We start from the raw sequence: 15,276 nt of genomic DNA, 5'->3' as shown, positions 1-15,276 counted from the left end.
AGACCATTATTTTGCGCTCTCCTCTTTCACCCTCATTAAAAGGTTCTTTAATTCCTCCTCACTTTCTGCCATCAAGGTTGTGTCATCTGCATATCTGAGGTTGTTCATATTTCTTGTTTCCATAGTGCATCATTATTGTTTTCATAACAAAAGTGCATTTTACAACTTCTTTTATTCTGTAGGCAAAGCAAGTGAATGTAAAGTGTATTTTTCTTCTACACTTTTTACTATGATGCCAGGCAGCCTGGGGTCAAAAATGGCAGAGAGTGAGAAGTATTACTCCATTCCTGAGGGGGAAACCCACTGTTCTAAGATTATGTTAGTCAGGATTTCTTCCTGAACAAGAGATCGATGGAACTTCAAATACATTTTTAGGCCAGCTATACTGATAGCTTAACGAGGTGGTATCTGTCATTCTCCGGGAACAAATGAGCAGCCGTTCTCAAAGGCGTAATGCTGGCAAAATAAAGTTTATAAATTCACATTAAGCTACAGATACTTATTATTTAAACCCAACACAATATCTCCCTTTATTACAGTGGCCAGCTTCCAGGTTAGAAACATAAAGGACCTTTTTGAAAGCTAAAATCTGTGCAAATACCAGTCCTGTGCCAGAGCTAAGTCTTCTGAAGCAACAATGGTATTATTAAGAGTAGTTCCCATTGCTTCAATCCCTTTATAAACCATTCTCTCCTCACCTCAATCTGCCACCCTCATTTGTTGATTCTTGAGCTTTTTCATGCCCCCCCCCATTCATCATTACCATCCAAATACAGAAGACCAATAAAATATTTGCCTCTAAAGAGAAGCATGAATAGCTTGTAGATTTGTATATGTGCAACATTTTCCCATGCTAGCTGCTACAAACTTTAGATTCGTAGATCTCGGCTTAAAACAGGCCAATTGTTTCTATGGCACATTCGAGGGTTATGGAAACTGAGTTTATGTTCCGTGCATAGCTACCCAACCTTTATAGCTATCCTGAGACTCTGCAGATGTGGTTGCATACCCATCTCTCATCAACATCGAGCATGGCCAATAGTCTGGGATTGTGGCAAAATAAGTCCAACAGCCGGAGGATCAAATGTTAGCCACCTCTGCTTTATGGCTTCCACACAAGTTTCCATCCTGAACTCTCTTTTTAGCCTCTTCTCTTGAACTACCTGGGGAATAGGGAAAAGCAAGCTAACCGTATTGGATCTCAAGTAACATGATAAAAGAATAAAGATTACAGACCCTCCCCTATTTTCCAGGGACGGTCCCAGATTTACAGAAGCCGACCCGGTTTCTAATTCGATCCCGGAATGTCCCGCTTTTCCTGTTTCCATTGGAGAAATGTTGGAGGGCATAGAGTTATCCGACTCCCGAACCATCAGCCCTGTATAGGGAAGATTTTTATATAATAATAATAATAATTTATTATTTATACCCCGCCCATCTGGCTGGGTTTCCTCAGCCACTCTGGGCGGCTTCCAACAAAACACTAAAATACAGTAACCTATTAAACATTAAAAGCTTCCCTAAACAGGGCTGCCTTCAGATGTCTTCTAAAAGTTTGGTAGTTATTTTTCTCTTTGACGTCTGGTGGGAGGGCGTTCCACAGGGTGGGTGCCACTACCGAGAAGGCCCTCTGCCTGGTTCCCTGTAACTTGGCTTCTCGCAGCGAGGGAACCGCCAGAAGGCCCTCGGCGCTGGACCTCAGTGTCCGGGCATAACGATGGAGGTGGAGACGCTCCTTCAGGTATACTGGACCGAGGCCATTTAGGGCTTTAAAGGTCAGCACCAACATTTTGAATTGTGCTCGGAAACGTACTGGGAGCCAGTGTAGGTCTTTCAAGACCGGTGTTATATGGTCTCGGCAGCCGCTCCCATTTGATCTGAAGAGAAACCAGAGTATTTAAAAAATAATAATGTTGGAAGCCACCCAGAGTGGCTGGGGCAACCCAGTCAGATGGGTGGGATATAAATGATAAAATTATTATTGTGGAATAGGACATCTCTGTTTTCATCAGAGAAACATTGGAGGGTATGAGATTATGGCTTGTATCCAATGCATCCCATCAGTGTAAATCAGGGGTCAGCAAACTTTTTCAGCAGGGGGCCGGTCCACTGTCCCTCAGACCTTGTGGGGGGGCCAGACTATATTTTTTTTTGGGGGGGGGGAATACATGAACAAATTCCTATGCCCTACAAATAACCCAGAGATGCATTTTAAATAAAAGGACACATTCTGATCATGTAAAAACACGCTGATTCCTGGATCGTCCGCGGGCCGGATTTAGAAGGCGATTGGGCTGGATCTGGCCCCCAGGCCTTAGTTTGCGTACTCATGGTGTAAATATTCTGCTTGTGCATGGTGACTCCCCTCCTTTCTTCCTTTGTAGTCTCCAGAGTGAGAATACCATATGAATATTATTTTTAACTTGTCCCAGAACAACAGCTCTGGCACTGGTAAATCTGTGCTTACTCTACTTGTTATGAATTCATAACACTAAAAGAGCCTTGACTTTGTGCATGTAATTCCCAAAATCTCCCCTAGTGTGGTTCATTCATTAATGTGACTGGGAAGGCTTCATCCTGATCAAAGCTCTGCCAGTAATCCTGCAGCCACACTTACCTTTCCCTGTTAATATTGAGAAGCATCCAGTTTGGTTTAACTCTCTGCTGCCACCAGCTGTTCAGAATTTCATCAGGTCTATGTGCCCCTCTTTTTAAAAACAAAACAAAATTGAATATCCATGCCCGCAAATTTTTAAAAAAGGAAGTAAGCAATCTGTTCGGTATATATGATTTGGCAGGGGGTTGACAGTAGAGGGGAAAATATTTAAAAAGATAAACAGATATTACAACACATAAAAAGTTAAGACATAATAAACTCCAGGATGTCTTTTGGCGTTTTATAGCTGGAGATGTGGTTTTGTAGTTAGGGTTTGCATGAACAGCTTGTGGTTTCAAGCATTATTTCTTTAAGTGTAAAGCTTTAATCATTTCTGCAGTGGTCCTGGGTTGCTTACTGTTGGAAATAGGACAATTAGTTCAGCCAACATCTCAATAGTTTAAGAAATTACTTCAGTCGTGCCTGCAAGCTATTTTTGTGCAGTCATGGAAACCTACTTGAAAACAAGTTATGTATTCAGCCAGGCATTTTTCTAAGAAGCAAGATCCCATGCTACAAACACTATACAGTGGTACCTCGGGTTACATACGCTTCAGGTTACAGACTCCGCTAACCCAGAAATAGTACCCCAGGTTAAGAACTTTGCTTCAGGATGAGAACAGAAATTGTGTGGCAGTGGCAGCAGGAGGCCCCATTAGCTAAAGTGGTGCTTCAGGTTAAGAATGGACTTCCAGAACGAATTAAGTACTTAACCTGAGGTACCACTGTATTGACAAACAGGAACTTGGTTTCTTTACAAGCAAAATGGCAAGGAATTGAAAGGCCTCAACAGGTAGAAACATCAGAGCATCTTAAAAGTGTTTTGGGCATTTGTCTATGGGCTATTATTTGTAATAACCAAGGGGGGGCGTCATACATGTGTGACATCACATGTGCAACACACAACATCGTATGACTGTCACAAATGCTGTGTGACCCAGGGCAACATCCAGACAGGCCGCATGGCATCTTCAAAGGCTGTAGAGATAGGAGGGAGGGAAGGAGTGGGCAGGTGAGGAAGGGCTCCGCCTCTTCTGCCCCCTGGAGATTGGGGGGACTCAGCCACATCCCAACAGACTTTTTTGGGGGGCTGAAGATGCCTCATCCCTATAGAGGAGGCACCTATGCCTTATATCCCCGTCACTGAAGGCTGAGATGACTTCTGTGGCAAGTAGCATGTACTATCAGCCAGTATTGGCTGCTAAGAAGCCAACGACCCATTTCCAAGGTCTTCTTGTTAAGCCTTCTAATAAAAATTTCAGAAACAGATTTCCTGAAAGACCAACTGCCTTTGTATATGACTTTAACATCACTTAAATATGGGGAAACTACTCATGGGACGGCACCATACATAATATCACAGGGCAGTGATATGGATTTCTCCCTGCCATATAAGAATCATGCAACAACCCACCAGCTGTTTCAGATGTCTTCTGACAATTTATATTTTTGTCACCTGTAAGACTGGACTGTGTTGTACATGCCCGACAATTCCGAATTCCTATTTTATGTACTTTTACGTGTTTTTATATTGCTGTTTTACAGGTTTGAGGGAGGAAAAATTGCCGCTGTGGGTTAAACCACAGAGCCTAGGACTTGCTGATCAGAAGGTCGGCGGTTCGAATCCCCGCGACGCTCGGTCCCTGCTCCTGCCAACCTAGCAGTTCGAAAGCACATCAAAAGTGCAAGTAGATAAATAGGTACCGCTCCGGCGGGAAGGTAAATGGCGTTTCCGTGTGCTGCTCTGGTTCTCCAGAAGCGGCTTAGTCATGCTGGCCACATGACCTGGAAGCTGTACGCCAGCTCCCTCGGCCAATAAAGCGAGATGAGCGCCGCAACCCCAGAGTCGGTCACGACTGGACCTAATGGTCAGGGATCGCTTTACCTTTTACCCAGATCCTCAAATACTTAGGTTGCAATTCTAACCCCACGTATCTGGGATTTTGCAAATAAGCCTCATTTAATTCAACGGGGCTTATTAGTGTATATGGTTAGGCTTGCACTGTAAATTGCTATGAATGAGCAGTTTTAAAAATATGGTTGGCGGGTGGGGGGAGGAATAGGTGAAATGAGGGAGGAGGTGGTGGTTGCTTTTCAACCACGGGAAATTCTCTTCAAATACATGGCTAACTTGCACAATCAGAGCCTGCCCTTCTTGGCAAAGCAGGAGATCTGCTCCTTGACACCCACCAACACACAGGCAGGCAGGAACAAGGATGATGACAACCTCCACACACATGTCTAGCAACTTTAGTTTTCTAGTCAGAGGCAAGCAAGCAATACAAAAAATTCAGGTCGTCCCCCCTATTTTTTATGTATGCATGAGACCATACCCAGTATTTATTTCCTAAGTAGATTTGTGAATGAGCAGGAATTTGAAGCTAGCTCTCCCCAGCTGTAGTCCTATACTAACCCTTATACTGCAGTCTTACTCACTGTTAGAGGGCGTAGGTGGGAGTGAATCAATGGGAATGTTTTTGCCGTAAATGAAATACTGCTTCTCAACATAAAATGCTGCAGCAGCCTGCTACCTTTTAAGCCATACCTTCCTTCCTTGCCTTCTTTGCTATGTTGCATCCTTGGGAGCGAGTTCGGTTGAATCCACGATGTCCTTATTCTGAGCAGACCTACACAGGATCATACGTAACTTCTTCCTCTTACTCTCAAATACAGGCTCCCCCAATGCAGCTAACCTTGAGGCTGAAGCAGGCCTGCTGAGTTGATGCTTGAAGACTTAACTTTTAAGGCACACTAGCAGAACTAAATGGGGACGCGAGTGGCGCTGTGGGTAAAACCTCAGTGCCTAGGACTTGCCGATCGTATGGTCGGCGGTTCGAATCCCCGTGGCGGGGTGAGCTCCCGTCTTTCGGTCCCAGCTCCTGCCCACCTAGCAGTTCGAAAGCACCCTTAAGTGCAAGTAGATCAATAGGTACCGCTTTATAGCGGGAAGGTAAACGGCATTTCCGTGTGCTGCGCTGGTGCCGGCTCGCCAGAGCAGCTTCGTCATGCTGGCCACGTGACCTGGAAGTGTCTCCGGACAGCGCTGGCCCCCGGCCTCTTAAGTGAGATGGGCGCACAACCCTAGAGTCAGACACGACTGGCCCGTACAGGCAGGGGTACCTTTACCTTTACCTAGCAGAACTAAATAGTGAAGAAAAGCAAGTAGCAATTAAGGCAACTGGATAATGATTGTGGTTGTGGACAGAAAACCAGGATGAATTGCTAACTCTCCAAAGAAATCAGGAATGGATTCCACTGTAGAAGTATTCTGATGCTCCTGTGATTGCTTCTGGACTTGGAAACAATGGCAGCAACAGCCAATATGCAACAATTATTAACAGTAGCAGCAGCAATATCAGTGATTTAAGAGAAATAAACCTCATTTCTATTTGAGCAACCACATAAGAATTATGCAGTAGAACACTGACCAAAATGGGCTACGAAGAAAGTGCAAGATCTTATGCCATGATTGAGATCATTCTATATTCTATGAAAATAGGAAGCTATGGAGGAGCATCTTTTCAAGATGGTGTTTTCATTTTATGAGAAGGCCATGTATGCCAATATGTTTCACTGCATTCCTAGCAGGAAGTGAAGGTCATAGTATTGAAAGCTGAAATGTGTTTAATCCAGAAAGCAAAACATTATAAGCACCTTACGGAATTCTTTCAGATATCGTTGCAAATAACAGTTTTATTTGCCATGACGGAACTTGATTGAGTCACCTGCACACCAGCTCTCTCTCCCATCCCCAAAATACAGGGCTTGGAAAAAAATAATCAGTATTTATTTACTAACAATGACATAAAATACATCTTCATATATTTTTATTTCTTTACAAATTAAAAGATGCATTGAAAAAAGTGAAGAAAGATTTATGATCGTATATTTTCTTTTATATTAATTCTAGAAATTAGTATTCTGGAAGTCCGGTTGTGGAGTCTTGGGGAGCAAATCTCTTCACTGGTTTAAAAGATTTCTAATTTTTTTGGTTGGAGACAGTATGTATGTTTGGCAGGAGGAAGGGGGGGGGTTAGCCACACTTGCAAATGTGTTTAAGACTGCTGAGAAACTCACTGAGGTGTGGCCAGTTAACAGTTTTTGGGATACTCCCCTTCACTGTGTGATGAAAGGGAAGACAAACTAGCTGCAGTAGAAGGAAAAATATTTACAAACACACACACATACACACACTATAGTTCAAGGGACTAGAAACCACACTCCTGGATTATTTAATCTGTCATGTATATAAGGTTTCAACTTCAATTTTCAATGGCAGATGGAATAAATGCTTTACTTATATTCAGTCTTAATCCATCATTTGTCTAAGCGATCTACCTCCCTGCTTTTCCTTTTTTCACGTTTCGGTGCTGCCGATTCCCCAAGTACATTCTGGGCACTGCATGAATTCCTAAGTGTAGCATTAGAAACAAAAGGTTAGTGTCTTTTTAAAAAATGAATGAGCCCTTTGACTCCTAGAGTCTCAAACTCATCATCTTTCTGTCTAATACAAAGCAGAATACTTTCTGCTCAGTCTTGGAGAGGTCAGCCATAAGCCTGCTTGATTTGTTGTAACAAGACCACAAGCAGGCATGCCACAGATATCCTACACTGATGGACTAGTAAGTACTGCCCAGATGTAGCCATTTAAGTACTGCATGACCAAAATTATTCAGAGCTACTAAAGGTTTGAATTTCAGAATACATTAGTGGCATGATTTGAACCTTACGTTATGAATATGAGCAACTCCTTCTGCATTGGTGCTACAGGACCTCTCAGTGCTTCTTGGATACAATTCAAACATAGACTGTCTCTCCAAGCAAACTCATGTGTTGCGTATAAACACAACTTTTTCAAAGTGATAAGAAGGGGAAAGCACGGCCATCTCCTTTGAAAAGGATATTCCAGACAAAACCCTACCACGTGAATGGAAAGAGGCAACAGACCACCAAAGAAAGAGGACACTGGCAGAGAAAGAAAGAAAGAAAGAAAGAAAGAAAGAAAGAAAGAAAGAAAGAAAGAAAGGAAGAAAGAAAGAAAGAAAGAAAGAAAGAAAGAAAGAAAGAAGATGCTGTTTTTCTCAAGGGGTGGTGGAGGCGACACCTGTTTATACCAACCCCGAATAATTTCACTTTCCCCAAAACAGCACCTGCTCATTATCACTCACTTATTCCAAGGCATATCCACACAGCAAAGCAACTACAGTGAAGGCACGCCTACCCTGCTATTTTCCCTAACAGCTCAGGTGTTTCCTAGAAGATGCCACTGTATAACTTGCTTACAGTATATTGCTCTCTCCACTTATAAGTGAAGGTGTAAAAACCCCCAGCTTGGCTGCTTTATCAATCTCCTACTCTTTGGTTGAACAGGGCCTGCCACCTTCCACTCCCCCCCAAGCCCGCCCCCCCAAAAAAACTGGCTCCTTTTCATCCAGTGTATCACATGCACAAACTTAACACCCACTGTGTGGTTCTGAAGAGCAATCACCTTTTCACCTGATGCTTAATCTTGTATAGTGAAACTCAAATAACATTTGTTATAACAGAACTGGGGGGTTGGGAGGCAGGAAGTACAGATACCTGCCAAGCACAAGAAGAGGGCACAGGTCCAAGGCCTGGAATCAAATAACATTCCCACTCCCACCCCTATAGCTGATGTTTCGTCTGTCCATGCCTCACTTCTTCAAGGGGTTTTGGGAGATGCTGAAACTGTTTATGCACAGTGTATTAAAAATTATGGAATTGTACAGCTTTCTGTATTGTCCTTCTCGAAGGAGCTGGGCCCATTCATCAGGCGGTTAGTGAACATAGAAGTGTCAGTGCTGGAATCCAGCGCATCTCCAGCTCTAGCTCAGCAACTGGCGGATCTCCTTGTGCATGTGACAGAGGAAGTCCACATATGAAGCACCCCCATTCATGCTCTTATCTTCCACCAAAAAGTGTTTGAACAGCATATCCAGTTTGTCTTCCTGCTTGACAACCATGAGCTACAAAGCAAAAGGAAAATGTTAGTAAGATGTTAGAGAGTGGTGCCTTTGGTGCAAAGTATTGATGGAACCTTGGAAGTTCTAGCATTGGCTAGCTGTGGTTTGTACAACCAAATAAGTTTCCGACCGATATAATGAAGCCCCGTTCTAATCTGCATAGGGAAAACACTGTTAGAACCCACTGTGGGGTTCTAGAAACTGCAAGTACTATGGTATTGTGTTATTTACGCCCCCCCCCCTTTATTCAAACATAAGTTTCATATACATTATTTGATGCACAGAGATTACAGAAGGCAACGATTAAAAATACCCCAATCACAAGCAAGCATCAATTACCTTCATATAGCGTGATCTTTGAGACTGGAACATATCAATGACGGACCGTACTCTCTTCGAAAAGGGATTGTCCAAAACTGGCAGCACGCACTGCAACACAGAGTTAAAACATATCACAAGATGATCAAGAACCACTTCAAAACATCCATTCGCACATGGGCCAGCGGAGTTATTTACTAGTCACAAATATGTCATAATCAATAGAGGTACTAAAGAGCTAGCTTGGATCTTCTCAAAACTAGCAAGAAGGAATATTCCCAGTTCAGCACACACATAAGTAAAGGTAAAGGTACCCCTGCCCGTACGGGCCAGTCTTGACAGACTCTAGGGTTGTGCGCTCATCTCACTCTATAGGCCGGGAGCCAGCGCTGTCTGCAGACACTTCCGGGTCACGTGGCCAGCGTGACAAGCTGCATCTGGCGAGCCAGCACAGCACACGGAACGCCGTTTACCTTCCCGCTGGTAAGCGGTCCCTATTTATCTACTTGCACCCGGAGGTGCTTTCGAACTGCTAGGTTGGCAGGTGCTGGGACCGAACGACGGGAGCGCACCCCGCTGTGGGGATTCGAACCGCCGACCATGCGATCGGCAAGTTCTAGGCGCTGAGGTTTTACCCACAGCACCACCCGCGTCCCTCAGCACACACATACACACACAAAATGATGAATGAATCACAAAAACCACCCTGACCCACATGTAGAAGAGCTATCCAACCTTGCCGAAACTCTTTTCACAGCACTGCTCACTCTTACCCATGATTTGGGAAGTGCCACAGCTCAGTGGCAAAGCATCTGCACTACACGTAGAAGCTCCCAAATTCAACCGCTGGCATCTCAAGGTACGGCTGGGAATGCCCCCAGTCTGAATCCTGGAGAACTACAACTAAACAATACTGAGCTACATGGAGCAACGGTTTAGGTGTGGAATTGTAAGTAACTGATCTGTTCTATCTACTGTGTTAAGGAGTCAGAAGACAAATCAGAGAGTTGGGACCCTTACACAGGGCTGGTCCCACTAGTCAGAATCTTGCCAGATCTTTTGGGGGAAATCCTGCAAGCAGAAAGTTAGGCAGCACCCTAAGAATGAGGAGAAATCTTCTTGTTGCCCAGCATGACCCCACTTACCATATTGCTGCTGATTTGGCCAAAAGATGCCACTCCAAAGAGGTTCTGGATCAGCCCTTGCTGAACATTTGCTCCTACCCACAAAAAGATGTTCAGCCCATTTTCTAGCAGATATATGTCACCCTTGGAAAGCCGCTCTTCAGAGTTTCTGATTGCTGGTGGTAAGGAGTCACTGTTGGGATCTATCTTGGTCTGTAGATATAGAACTGGAGTCACTGCACTGCGGGACATTTGCAAGTTCACAACATTACTAAACAGGATGGACAGTTTTGCAAATGACCACTGAATCACACAGACTGGGACAGAATGTGGCAATCGTTGCAAAACTCTCCGAATCCCATCTTTTGTTTAAATAGACATGTTCAGGAGGAGGGTTGTAATTCAGCAGTACAGTACATGCTTTGCAAGCAAATGGGCACAGATTCAACCCCCAACCTCTCCAAGTTGGGCTAGAAAAGACTTCTTGGACAGCTTCTGTCCGTGACTGGACCAAGCTGATCTGCTTCATGTATTACGTTTATATCCCACCCCATTACATGGGACCTTGGGGGCAAGTCACAACCATTTCAAACACAGTAACAACAAAACTGACCACACTTCACAAAATATATCAGTTAGAATGGCAATGTAACTCAGTGCATAAAGAGCTCCCAGGCGCATAATGGCCCACTCAGAAAGCATGGTGGAAGAGGTGAACCATATGCATCTACAACAGAATGAGGAGGAAATAAAGATCTACACTGGGAACAAGGGAATCAAACTAACCTTACCCACCGGTTGAATCAAAAGTTGTCACAGGAGGAAAAGGGGCCTGATTTGAATCACGCTAAGCAGTTGCAGAGCTCAGGAGACCCAGCCTATGCCATTTCCTCCCTAGGGATAGGAGACCAGCAGTGCCTAGGGAAATCCCTAGAATGGCTGGGGAATCCCTAGAATGGCCCAGCCAGATGGGAAGGTATAAATAATAAAACTGTTGTTGTTGTTTGCCAAGAGGCCACTACAGAGGCTGCATGGCTGCTGAGGCAGCAGATCCGACCTCCAGAGAATGTGCCGCAGCTGTTGCTGCCACTGTGACTTTGCCAACGTGGCGGTGGAAGTGGTAGCAGCAGAGGCAATGCATTCCTTGGAGCCCAGATCTTCTGCCCCTGGCGATCCTGCTGCCCATGACAGTCGCCTCATGGGTGGGAAAGAATATTCCATAGCTGGGGTGCTATTGCTGAGAAGTTCTCTGGTGAGCCACGGATCTCCTAATCTCATGCAACAATGGCACTGCCAGAACAGCCTTCCCAGCTAACCTTAAACCTGGCCAAAATGATATGGGGAAGAGGTGCTGCCCCTTCAGACACCTGCCCTAAGTTGTTAGTAACCTTTACATTGACAGACCTGGTTGAAGTTACAGATAGGTAGCCGTGTTGGTCTGCCATAGTCAAAACAAAAAAAAATTTTTTTTCTTTTTCTTTCCAGTAGCACCTGAATTGCAACTCATTACCAAACTTAAAACCATGGAGAGACCTGGTCTGAACAAAGACATTGGATTCTTATCTCATTATACATGACAAAGCCATTTTTCACCTTCTCACCCCTTGCTTTTTCCTGTAAGACCTATTGCAGTCGTTAAGAGTCGTCAACAGGCTCATCACAGCTATCTGCCAATCACCCATTCCCACCACCCTTCTTAGTAATACCCCTCCCCACCTTCTCACTATATAGAAGGATCTGGCAACTTCTGTTTCAGTGTATCTGAAGAAGTGTGCATGCACACGAAAGCTCATACCAAGAACTAACTTAGTTGGTCTTTAAGACCTGGTTGAGAATACGACCCAATTTCCCTGTATCAAGGGGATGCAAACAGGGCTCAACAATTCTTGGCTGGTGTTGGTACAGAACCAAAAGTTGTGATCTCCAGGATGCTGACCTTCCCCTTATCAGTGGACTTGCACTGCCTTCCTTACATCCCGCGGCAGTTCCAGGTTTACAGCTGGAAAGTGTGGCAGAGGGATATTGTGTGGTATCGCACAGGAATCATGGCTCCTTGTTCAGACACTTGTGCCCAATTTCCCAAAGCTACTAACAGGCTGAGCTCAAGGGTAGCACTGTGCATGGAGTCTCCTGATACTCTTGCAGTACCAGGGAGAACAATACTTTTTATTTTCTTATATTGCAGGCAGCATGTCTTGACATAAACACAACTGTATGTGTCAGAGCTCCAACAGAAGAAATGTTACAATTTTCTAAGTTACAAGTACTCTCAACTTAGACAAAGCGGCCTCACCCAAACATCTTAATTCCCCCTTATTCCATGAGTTGTATGTTTAAGCAATTACAAGTTTTCTATGTGCAGAAATGCTTACCAGTGGCAGGAGTCTGGGGTAAAAGAAAACATTTGTATCTGCCACATCCATGGAGGTGATTAGCTGGCGGATGTAGGATCGGTCATCAGTGGTGACTTCCGCCCCAGGCTGAAGCACATCACTTTTCAAAACACAGTTCAGATACACAGGGAGCAGTTTCATGCATTCAGGAAGAATCAGCTGAAAGTGGTAAGAGATGAAATTAGAGAAAATCACTCGTTAGGGAAAGGGGTGGCAGAGAGAAAGAGAACTTACGAGCATTTTAACTTTGTAAAAATTGAAGAGAATCACTACTAACATTGGCATAGATGCAAAACAGGTATGTCCAGTTTAATCCTAAAAAAAAGCTCAACTTCAATCCTAAAAAAACCTCAACTAATATGGTTGGCCCTTATGGCCCTTCACTTCATCAAATTTGGCCCTCTTTGAAAAAAGTTTGGACACCACTGATGTAAAAGAAACAAAACCCTCAGTCTTTAACAAAGATCAGGGTAACTACTTCAGGGGATTCTTTAATTTCTACTGCTGTATTTCAGACTAAAACTGCAACCTATCGTAAATGTCAGAAGAGACCTGAAAACAACTTCCTTGAACACTGTTTAGTACATACTGCATATTCTGTAGCATGTGGCTTGCTTATAGGCAGGGGCCTTTGAAGTAAACTGCCGTAAAAGCAATTGCTTCTACAACCACTTGCAGCTCAAGGCATATTATGATCTGGATTGTGTATGTTGATCGGAGCTAGTGAATAGATTTGTCCCTGTGTTGGGGCTTATATGGCCTTTCAGGTTCTTTTCACTTGCAATACTATGGTGAAGTATCTTCACTATCACAGTGCTATAGTAAGATTAACGTTATTGCAAGAAATGAACTCAGGTTCATTTCTCGGTTTCATAAAGTTCATGAAATGCAGGAAGGCTGGAGCCACTACCCTATTTCACAAAGCAACTATCTGGAATGCAGTTCTAAGGAGCGAGCCAGAAGGTTCCTTTCCATGTTAGCATCATTATTAGACAGACCACTTCCAGCTGCTCTCCCAGCCTCCCAATTCAGGATTAGTACCCCACAACCAAGAAGTTACCTGTCCAGCAGAAGAAGGGCTAGCACAGTTTTTCCGGTAGCATGCCAGTATCTGCGCACACTGATTGATCAGCGTATCTCTCACTGTCTTGACTGGATTGTTCAGAACTCCACGATATGCTTTAGGAAAAGAACAACATCTTGCTTAGAAAGTCCTATGCAAGCTGATGTAAAAAAGACTTAAATAAGTCGCCTGGAAAACCACCAACAAGGTATCTTGCTCTGCTGTGGTAATATGAGGCTGCTTTGGACTGAGTCAGTCCATGGCTCCACCTAGTTAAGTGCTGTCCACTGGCTGGAAGTGTCTCCCCAAAGCCTAAGACAGACCCTTTCCCAGCTCTGCTATCAAGAGATCTTTTAACTGGGGGTGTCAGGGACTGGGCCTGGGATCTACTGCATGCAAATTACATGCTTCCCCACTATAGATCATCGTGTTAGAGAAATGGGGGGGGGGGGAATAATCTTAATTGCTTTGTCTTGATAAAGAGAGATCAACTGTTACTAAACACACTTTCACCACGGACATCAGTAATTTTAGCACTTATTGCTTAGCCCTCTTGCTTTCAATAAAAATTATGGCCGATACATTCCATGTGTTTATTTTGGCAGCCTCTCTTAAAGGCGAGTCCATGGTTTCAGGCCACACAATGATGTAATGTGGTGCTAAATCACATGCATGCTGGCAAACTGAGGGGATAAATTTGTCATAGGCTGAAACAGCTGGGAGAAAACATAAGCAAGGTTTTTCCCCATCATTAGCCATGGTCTTAAGACACTGAGAACAGGCTTAGTCAAAGCAGGTTAGTCTATTGCCAAGTCCTGGTTAGGATGCTCTTATATGTACCACCCACTGTGCAAACTGTCTTTCACTACATAAAAAAATTGTCCAGTAGCACCTTAGAGACCAACTAAGTTTGTTCTCGATATAAGCTTTCGTGTGTGTGCATACTTCTTCAGATACACTGAAACAGAAGTCAGCAGACCCTTATATATAGTTGGAGGGTGGGGTGGGGTTTTTCTCAGGAGGGTAGTAGGAGATGGGTGATTGGCTCAATGAGTATGGTAAACCTGCTGATGACTGTTAACGAGGGCAATTAGTCCTACAGGAAAAAGCAAGGGATAGTATGCAAATGATTAGCATATGTATTAAGACAGGGATCCAATATCTCTATTAAGACCAGGCCTCTCCATAGTTTTCATATCTGGTCTTATTGGATTCCTTGCTTTTTCCAGTGTATCTGAAGAAGAATATTTTGACTTTGTCTTTAAGTACATTCGCTTGGAAGGCAGCACACACACATTTACATTAAACTATATTCACAGTACAAGAATAATGTTCCCTCCCAAAGCTTCTTGTAAATAGTTGTCTTCTCCAGGAAACTGTTACAGGTCAACCCCTTACCAAATTTGGCCAAGAAGTTGATAAGTGTGTCCGTCTCACAGTTCCTATAAAGATCAGCCAGCTGGGTGCAGCAGTTCAAGGAGAGGTTGTGAATACGCAGTCGCCTCTGTCCTGCACAGCTTGTATACAATATAGCACACTACATGAGAGAGAAATTACAAGCAGAACCGTTAGCATGCGAAAGAAAGTTCGGTACCACTACGTGGGCTTCCAACAAATCTGACACAAGTGCCATGCTTAAATGGCTGAAGGCCTAAACAGCACTGAATATTTTGGGGCTAAACAAGAATTGGAATAAGGGAGGGAAAACACGACCCATTATCGCCCATCTTGCATGCAT

General features: G+C 43.9%; 1 protein-coding gene across 4 annotated transcripts in view; it reads right to left on the bottom strand.

The window, feature by feature from the left end:
• Positions 1-6,426: 6,426 nt before the first annotated feature.
• Positions 6,427-15,276, bottom strand: part of SEC24C (SEC24 homolog C, COPII coat complex component) — a 40,644-nt gene continuing 31,794 nt past the window's right edge. For all 4 annotated transcript variants that reach the window (XM_053388008.1, XM_053388009.1, XM_053388010.1 and 1 more), the window contains 6 exons: positions 14,937-15,075; positions 13,536-13,654; positions 12,455-12,634; positions 10,104-10,295; positions 8,980-9,069; positions 6,427-8,643 (listed from right to left, as the gene is read on the bottom strand). In XM_053388008.1, coding sequence (XP_053243983.1) covers positions 8,503-8,643; positions 8,980-9,069; positions 10,104-10,295; positions 12,455-12,634; positions 13,536-13,654; positions 14,937-15,075 — 861 coding nt within the window. In that variant the 3' untranslated portion in view covers positions 6,427-8,502. The remainder of the gene's footprint in view (positions 8,644-8,979; positions 9,070-10,103; positions 10,296-12,454; positions 12,635-13,535; positions 13,655-14,936; positions 15,076-15,276) is intronic.

The sequence above is a fragment of the Podarcis raffonei genome, chromosome 5 (assembly GCF_027172205.1).
Source record: "Podarcis raffonei isolate rPodRaf1 chromosome 5, rPodRaf1.pri, whole genome shotgun sequence".
In the NCBI taxonomy this organism is placed as follows: Eukaryota; Metazoa; Chordata; class Lepidosauria; order Squamata; family Lacertidae; genus Podarcis; species Podarcis raffonei.
This window is presented reverse-complemented; position numbering and strand designations above follow the sequence as displayed.